Raw genomic sequence first — 9,170 nt, forward strand, 5'->3', positions numbered from 1 at the left:
AAACCTGCAGTTAATGGCAGAATCTTAATCAGGACAATTGGTTTGTATCCGATTGAGCATTCTTGGGCTTATAGGACACTATCAAATATTAAAACCTTTTTAGTATATATACTTATAAAACTAGTTTCTAACTTTTTTGCTTGCTAGGTATTGCAGATTCTCGATCTATATGCTCGTGTATATGAAGAACTTCTTGCAATTCCTGTTGTGAAAGGAAGAAAGACAGAAAAAGAAAAGTTTGCAGGTGGAGATTACACCACAACAGTTGAGGCATTTATATCTGCAAGTGGGCGAGCTATCCAGGTACAATACCAAATTTGTTGTTTACCATATATTCATGCATATATTCAGTTTGCTGAATGCTTTTTATTTTCTTGTATTGTATTTTAGGGAGCAACATCTCATCACTTGGGACAGAATTTTTCAAAGATGTTTGAGATTGTCTTTGAAGATCCCAGAATACCAGGAGAGAAACAATTTGCTTATCAAAATTCTTGGGGGATTACAACCCGTACCATTGGTGTTTTGACCATGATTCATGGAGATAACATGGGTTTGGTGCTGCCACCTAGAGTAGCATGTTTTCAGGTGAGTTTAAAAAAAAATCCTCAATTGATGCACATCTCTGATGGCTTTTTCCTTTTTTCCTTACCATTTTGTAGAAAAGGGGATGTAGACAAACTAGGGTTAAGCCATAGCTGAAAACTTGTTCTGAAGTCCTAATTACTTGAGTTGTAGTTATTTGTTCTGTAAATTTCAGGGAATCCTAAACATTCTTAATTAAGTCCCACTTACATTTGTGTTCAATCCTTCAACAATTGGCAATTAAATTTAGCTAGGGAAAGCTATTCAAAGAGGGTTACAATAGTAACCTTCTATCTGGTACCACAAGGGGGCAAAGAAGGCCATTACCAGGTGTGGTACCATCATCTCTGTGTTGCTGTGGCAGCAGGGAAAAGTGCAAGGAGATGCAACTATTTGTGTTGCTATTGCATTCTATAAATTGGCCTGAGGTTTTGAATAGACAAGTAGAGAAAAAAGGGCTAAAGTAGAGATTCTGGTTTTAGGTAAAAATATTCCTGATGTTCTATTGCCTTTCTCAGCAAATTGGTGTGATTGCGATACTTCATTGATGTTTGTTTAGTTGTTTTTATATGCTTTAATAAATATGCGCAAACAAAAAGTAAAATTGGAAACAATTATTGGCACTGGGAAAAATGTTTAAAAGGTTCTAATATTTGAAAGAGTTGTTCAGATATGTATTAGACTGCAAGTATGAAAGTTAAGAATGATAAGTTATCTATTTACAGTGCTTTCTCTTTGAGACAGAGGAATTATGAAAAGCTGTCATTAATGAAGGATAGGAGAAATAGCATGATATGGTGAAAATATTGATAATATATTTTATTTTTTATATCCCTTTCCTTTGAATCAGATAGTCGGAGTAATTTTCTACAGTTTTTGGATTGCCTTCCTTAAAGATTATAAAATAAAAATCCATCTTGCACATTTTATAGCTGTATAAAGTAGTACACTAATTAATAGAACTATGCAAATCTTTGTATATCTGGGACATCTTTCCTGAAGCAGATGCATATGTTTTCCAGGATCATGCAGCTCCTTTAGGAACTGCTCCTTATACATGCAGCTACAGAACAGCTTCATTCAGAGAGGCTTTCTTCTGTCTAGCTTTATAACTACTGGGTCCTTATTCAGGTGGTGATTATTCCCTGTGGTATCACTAATTCCCTTTTGGAAGAAGAGAAGGAGGCTTTACTGACAAAATGCAATGAATATTGTAAGAGATTGCGCCTTGCTAACATCCGTGTGCGAACTGACTTGAGAGAGAACTATTCACCTGGGTGGAAATTCAATCACTGGGAGCTTAAGGTAAATATTTTCATTCTGTTCTCTTTTGATTAATTCTTCATTACAGGCTTTTTTCATCTATATGATTTGGTATTAGAAGCATATATATAGAAAACAAATGTAAAAATGTAAAGTAAATGTAAAAATCAGTATATACTGATAAATTGTGTATCTATGAGTATGTCCTGCCACCTGCTATTTGGAGAGGAATCATCCATTCCTGAGTTTCTATGGGATGAATGTTTCCATCCGTCAGTAATTATTACCTCACTGCTAAGTCTTGGAAAAAGTTGGGGGGGGTTGTTTTTTTTTTTTTTGCTATAAACCAAGCTTCCTAATCTGTCCTTGGTGGCACAAGTTCCTTAATATTGGCTATTGGATTGAGGAATAATTTACATAAAATGTTACATTTCAGTAGATCTAAGCTTGGGAGTCTTCAGCATAACCCAAAGGAGTGTTTTAGTTTTAGGTTTTGGTTAATAATGTCCGGAAAATGTGAAGAGGAACAAAACACTCTGTGACTTTTTGTTTTATAGGGTGTTCCAGTCAGGCTTGAAGTGGGGCCACGCGATATGAAGAATCATCAGTTTGTAGCTGTTAGAAGGGACACAGGAGAAAAGCTGACCTTTTCTGAGAATGAAGCAGTGGACCAGCTGAGACGTGTTCTTGAAGAAATCCATCTTAACCTTTATAACAGGTTAAACGTGGGGATGGGGAAAAGGGGAGTGTGATAGAATGGAGAAGATAAACAGCATCTGCAGTCCTGTCACACGATTTCAGATATACATAAACTAAGCTTACCGTAATAAATGAAAGATAAGAACTAAACAAGGGCATCTGAATTCCAATCAGAAGATTAATTTGTGGAAAACAGCTAGGCCACCTCTGAAAGTTACACAGTCCAGAGAAAAAGAATGTTGTTTGGTTTTCCATACAGCTGGAGATCCTACTGTTGGATAAGTGCCATCTTGGTGAGGATACACTGAGTCACAAACAAACAGCCATCTGCAAGTCCAAGTCCAGAGAGCAAGACCTGCCTTGAAGGACATGCATGATTGGGAGGCTAGTTAATTTTAAAAAATAAGGAATTTTAGCCCTTAGTTGTTCAAGGCTTTGTATAACAGTACCTTAAATCTGACCCGACAGCAGACTGACTGCCAGTTTAATCCGTTTAGGACAGATATAATACAAATATAATAAAATACCCAATCAGCAGTCTAGCAGCTGTAATCTATGCTGGTTGCATTAAGTACTTCTGAGTGAGATTTGGTTACACTTTTGTATAGGACTATCCCGCGGTGGCTCAGTGGGTTAGGATGCTGAGCTTGTCGATCACAAGGTTGGCAGTTTGGTGGGTCGAATCCCGAGTGCCATGTAGCAGAGTGAGCGCCTGTTATTCATCCCAGCTTCTGCCAACCTAGCAGTTCGAAAGCACGTAAAAATGCAAGTAGAAAAATAGGGACCACTATGGTGGGGAGGTAACAGCGTTCCGTGCGCCTTTGTCGTCTAGTCATGCCGGCCACATGACCACGGAGATGTCCTCGGACAAGCGCTGGCTCTTCGGCTTTGAAACGGAGATGAGCACCGGCCCCTAAAGTTGGAAACGACTAGCACGCATGTGCGGGGGAAACTTTACCTTTACCTATCATGTAAACTTAATATGTGGAAAAAAATTAAATGTATGAACCTTAGGTGCATACTCAAGAAAATTTGAATATGGGAGAATTATAAAAGATTATTTACCTTTTTAATGTTTTAGACAACCTGATTCAGTACACTTACGCAACATATGCTCATTACAGATTGTCCTCGACTTATAACCACAATTGGGAGCAGAATTGTGGTCATAAGTTGTGGTCATAATTCAAAGCACCCATGTGACTCGGTCTTTGACCGTTTTTACGTCAGTCATTAAGCAAACCACACGGTAGTAAGTTCAAATCACATGGTTGTTTTGAATTCTGTGGTCATTAAATGAATCCATTTTGCCAAATGGGCGACTTTTGCTGGACACCGGCTAAAAACTTAACAAATTGCAGTCGCATGGGTGCAGGATGCTGCAACTGATCATAAAGGCTGTCATAACTTTGAACGGTCATTAAGTGGCCAGCCATAAATCCAAGACTATCTGTGACTGGACTGAACATTTTCTTTATCTTAGAGCTGCTGAAGATCTTAAGAGTCATATGGTGGTGGCTAATTCCATGGAAGAGTTTCAGAAAGAACTTGATTCTGGAAAGGTAAATAATTTGCCATTGCACTGGTGGCTACGAGTCCCTACCTATCCATTCTTAAAACCTAGTAAACCATAAATGCAGTACAACATGCATTCATGGGTTTGTTTGTGTTTTTTTAAAAATGTAACTGCTAGGATTCTGGAAGCTTTCTTGATCTTGGAACAGAGTATTCTGGAGAATTCTGAAATGCTCCATTTCCCTCAAACCACGAAGCTTTTCCCAGACTCTGCCGTTGTGGAATGCAGCTTGCTTATTTAAACAGTCAGAACCGGAGTGGTGCAAAAGTGTTTTAAGGATGGAAATAGAACTTGGAATGCCATGTCTAGTACATCTCCAATTACTTCAAGTTGGGAGGATTTACTTCTGGGAATCACAGAACATCCCCTGGAATATCACTATGTAGAAGGAAGTTTGGCAGGTCTGGAGAGAAACTAAGCATTCTAGTGTTTCCAGAATATTTCAATCCCAGGGCAACAAGCCTTATGTATCCCTAATAAGGAACATTTGACCCACATAAAAAAGTTCAAGAATTGCAAATAGTGCTTTTAATTGTAAATGTGGAAGAATGAGTAACGTATATGCCAGCAATGAAGCCAAAGATTGATTGTTTGGTTATTTGTTTTGAAACGTGTTTATCTATTAGCTTTAATTAATACAAAAGCTGCAGTTAGCCAAGCTGAATATTTTGTTTCAAGAGAATTCTTGTCAAGCTTTTTCCTTACCAGACCGCTAATACGGAACATAATACAGGACATCTAAATTATGTGGTGATGTTTCTCTTCTGTCAGAGTGGCAGTGGAGGTGAACTATGGCAAGTAGTTATCAGAAAGATAACATAGGAATAGCAACTACTTTCATCCTTTTCAAAACATTTGTAAAGGTGAATACTGTCACCCCACCATCGGAACACTTGCTGTCTTTGCTTTATCAGCAGAAAATAAAACAGCAAGTTGAATGTCTGTTCAGACCCTGTAATAAATTCAATGGGAATAATTGTAAAATAATTTAAAATGATATAATTAATGCATTCAGTTCATAGGACACATTACTTACGTCAAGAAACCATTTCTATCTGATTTAAATAAGGATCATCAAGTGCATGCAAAGATGTCAAATGATAAGAGGTTATTGGAACTTATATGATACAGCAATAAAACACTTTTCCATGCAATAAAATATTGCTGTTGGTTTATAGAAAGCAAAGTTTACAGTAGGTTTACTTTTATTCTAAGGTACCACTTACCTACTTGGCATAACATGTAAAATGTAACCTCCTTTAGAATAAAGGGGGATAGATAGATATGTAAGTATGCATTCTTTCAATTTATAAGGCAATCTCAGTTAGAATTCATCAGATATAATAGAGACTTGGGAGGAAATGCTGGAGAAGTAAAGGGAAGAATGGATAGTTTGATCCACTAGCTCTGTTCTCTTCCAGTGATGGATGTGGCTAGAAAAAAGTGCCATGATCGTTTTCCACACTTACAACTGTTGCACTATGGTCACGTGATCAAAACTCAGATTGTTGGCAACTGACTCATATTTATGACGGTTACAGTGTCCTGGGGTCATGTGATCATCTTTTGCGGCCTTCTGACAAGCAAAATCAGTGGGGAAGCCAGATTCACTTAACAACCACATTACTGTCTTAACAACTGCAGTGATTCACTTAATAACTATGGCAGGTCATAAAATGGGGCAAAATTCACTTAACAAGTGTCTCACTTAGCAACAGAAATTTTGGGTTCAGTTGTGGTCATAAGTCAAAGAGTAACTGAGTTAACTTTTCTACGTATAAAATATGTGTTAAATTTCAAATATGAGGACCCAGATTGTTGGGGGCAATTAAGCTGACTTTGTAATAATGCCGCTTGGGGTGTGTGTGAAAGCCCTAATAAGCAGGCATATACATAGAATGAAGGCTACTGCTAAGCTTGTAAGCCGCCCTGAGTCTTCAGAGAAGGGCGGGATATAAATGGAATTTAAAAATAATAATAATAAAATATAGCAAATGCCCGTAAATTTTTATGGCTAGAAAAACACGATGCAATACCCGTTTTTTGAGAAGTAAGCAGTCATAGAGTTTGAGAACTTTTAATGTCTTTCTCTGTTTTCTAAACTAAGGGCATGCATAAGTTGGTAACTTTGGTAAAATAGATGAGAGTTACAACATTCACTGAATATCTTTTTGAGAGAACTACTTATACCAAGAATCACTACTAAAGAGCAACTAAAATGACTGCAGGCCTGGAGACAAAAACATATGAAGAACAGTTGCAGGAACTGGGTATGGCTAGTCTAGAGAAAAGAAGGGTGGGGGGGGGAACATGATAGCAGTATTCCAGTACTTGAGGAGCTGCCACAAAGAAGAGGGCGTCATCTTATTTTCCAAAGCATCAGAAGACCGGACAAGAAATGATGGAAACTAATCAAGGAGAGAAGCAACCTGGAATTAAGGAGAAACTTCCTAACAGTGCAGACAATTAACCAGTAGAACAGCTTGCCTTCAGAAGTTGGAGGTGCTTCATCATTGGAATTTTTAAAGAAGAGCCACTTGGCTGAAATGGTATATAACAGGGATCTTCAAACTTGGCCCTTTTATGACTTGTGGACTTCAACTCCCAGAATTCCTCAGCCAGGCACACTGGCTGAGGAATTCTGGGAGTTGAAGTCCACAAGTCATAAAAGGGCCAAGTTTGAAGATCCCTGGTATATAACGTCTCCTGCTTGAGGAAGGGGTTGGACTAGAGGACCTCCAAGGTCCCAGCTCTACTCTGACTGAAGATAGTAATGAATATATAAATTGCTTCAGTACTTAACTATAATATAATGTATTGGAGAGACCACACTTTTTACAAGAATACTAGAAATTATTGAAAATGTTTGCAAAGAAGTTTTTTCTTTTCATTGTTAAATAGAAAAGATAAACTTTATGTTGCCTTATCACATCTGGAAAATGCACTGGAAATTTTGAAAGTTATTAGAATAGTATGGATATCAAAGTTTGGAAAATAGAATCAAAAATTAAAGCAGGATTTTTGCCTTTTATCTTCCATTGTTTTGTTAAAATAAGGATGATATCTATATTTGTCTCTTTGTAATGTTTAGGGTTTTTTTTATTATAAAGATTAGACTTTCTCCCCAAAATCCTGTGGTTTAATTTGTTTTATGTGATTTCAGTAATAAGAGGTCCCTTTATGCTTTCATTAATCGTGCATGTTAAAGTCTTACAAGACTTAAAACACTGAATAAATCTTAGTAGTTGTCTGCGTACTGAATATACAAAGACAATTTATAAGAAAGTAGAGTCAGTGTGATTTCTTTTAAGATAGCTGGAATTACTTTAGCTCTTTGGTATTGCAAAACTAAATAGAGAGCCACTAAAGCAATGGATATTGTTACAATTTAATAAAATTCTTATTTAAAAAGTAATTCTTTTTACATGAACTCTAAAATATATGCATGCTGTCTTATTTCAGATAGTGCAGATTCCTTTCTGTGGAGAAATAGAATGTGAGGACTGGATAAAAAAAACAACTGCCAGGTAAGAGGGGAGATGTGTGACATGTATGAATAAAAGAGAAAGGCATCTTAGAATGCATATTTTTCAGTTACAATATATTGTATGTGTTACTGTTTGAAAACCAGTAGGAAATTTTGTAAAAACTTGCATGTGTGACTAATAGAAAGAATTAACTTAGGAAAAATACCTCTGTATGAAACGATGGTGACATGCTGTGTGTGGTTGTGAACAATCCTACTGGATTAGACCCCTGATCCATCTAGCCCAGCACTCTGTTCTCATAGTGGCCAGCAAACTGGAGAAAGAAGCCCAGAAATCTCCCAGCAGATGACCTTCAGGGGCAGTCTGACACCCTTCAAGGCTAATAGAATGTAATTGATTTATTTGCTTAAAGATGTTTTAACTATTGTAAGGCAAGCACTAACTAGGTCAGACCTGACAACTTCTATCTGACAAATATAAACTGTTCCAAATTAAATAAAGAAGAGGGAGTCAAGCTATTCTCCAAAGCACCTGAATGCAGGACAAGAAGCAACGGATGGAAACTAATCAAGGAGAGAAGCAACCTAGAACTAAGGAGAAATTTCCTGACAATTAGAACAATTAACCAGTAGAACAGCCTGTCTCCAGAAGCTATGAATGCTCCAACACTGGAGGTTTTTAAGAATAGATTGGACAACCATTTGTCTGAAATGGTGTAGGGTTTCCTGCCTCAGCAGGGGTTGGACCAGAAGACCTCCAAGATCCCTTCCAACTCTTTGTTTTTTTTTTGTTATTCTGTTAAATAAGCTGGGAATTGTACAAAAAAACCTGCTTTCTCTTTCAGAGATCAAGATCTTGAACCTGGTGCTCCATCCATGGGAGCAAAAAGTCTCTGCATCCCCTTTAAACCACTTTCTGAGCTGCAGAATGGAGCAAGATGTGTCTGTGACAAGAACCCTGCAAAGTTTTACACTCTCTTTGGACGCAGTTATTAAATTACTGTTGGAAACGATAGTTTCCTTATATTTCAACTCAACTTTTTAAATTAAAGACTGAGATGTTCCCTGATACTGTCCAGGTTTTTGTTGTTACTTTTTAAAATGGTGACTAATAAAGCCATAGAGAGAGACATACCCTTTCAGTGAAACTTACAGTATTGCATAAACCTTTCTGTATACAGTATCTCTATAATAAATAAGTATTGTCATCTGTCACTTGCCCTCTTTTTTGTACCAGTGGTGAGAACTTACCTATCTAGTGGTAACCATAGAGTCGTACAGGTGGAGAAGTGTTTAGAAAAGATACAATGTGTTACCTCCTGCTCAGTGTAAGATCCACTAGAGAAACTGATGATCATTCAGTCTCCAATCAGAATTCACTATTACATATGGTAGCCCTTTCTATTGCCTTACTGTTCATATGGTCAGAAAGCTCCTTCAGTAAATGCTGAGTTTTGGAAAAAACATAAAACAGTCATGTGATTGCTGGCCAGTTGCCAATCACCCAAAGTACGGTCATGAAGCCATTCTTCGGTAAAAGATTGTAAGTACCTCCAGGGA

The 9,170-nt window shown here is 37.3% G+C and overlaps 1 protein-coding gene across 2 annotated transcripts in view; it reads left to right on the forward strand.

Annotated features, from left to right (window-relative positions):
• EPRS1 (glutamyl-prolyl-tRNA synthetase 1) overlaps positions 1-8,822 on the forward strand; it is a 53,098-nt gene extending 44,276 nt beyond the window's left edge. For both annotated transcript variants that reach the window (XM_081314062.1, XM_081314063.1), the window contains 7 exons: positions 148-303; positions 391-588; positions 1,717-1,890; positions 2,406-2,566; positions 4,031-4,109; positions 7,586-7,650; positions 8,456-8,822. In XM_081314062.1, coding sequence (XP_081170188.1) covers positions 148-303; positions 391-588; positions 1,717-1,890; positions 2,406-2,566; positions 4,031-4,109; positions 7,586-7,650; positions 8,456-8,606 — 984 coding nt within the window. In that variant the 3' untranslated portion in view covers positions 8,607-8,822. The remainder of the gene's footprint in view (positions 1-147; positions 304-390; positions 589-1,716; positions 1,891-2,405; positions 2,567-4,030; positions 4,110-7,585; positions 7,651-8,455) is intronic.
• The last annotated feature ends 348 nt before the right edge of the window (positions 8,823-9,170 follow it).

This window comes from Vipera berus (genome assembly GCF_964194415.1).
Source record: "Vipera berus genome assembly, chromosome: 1".
Lineage (NCBI taxonomy): Eukaryota > Metazoa > Chordata > Lepidosauria > Squamata > Viperidae > Vipera > Vipera berus.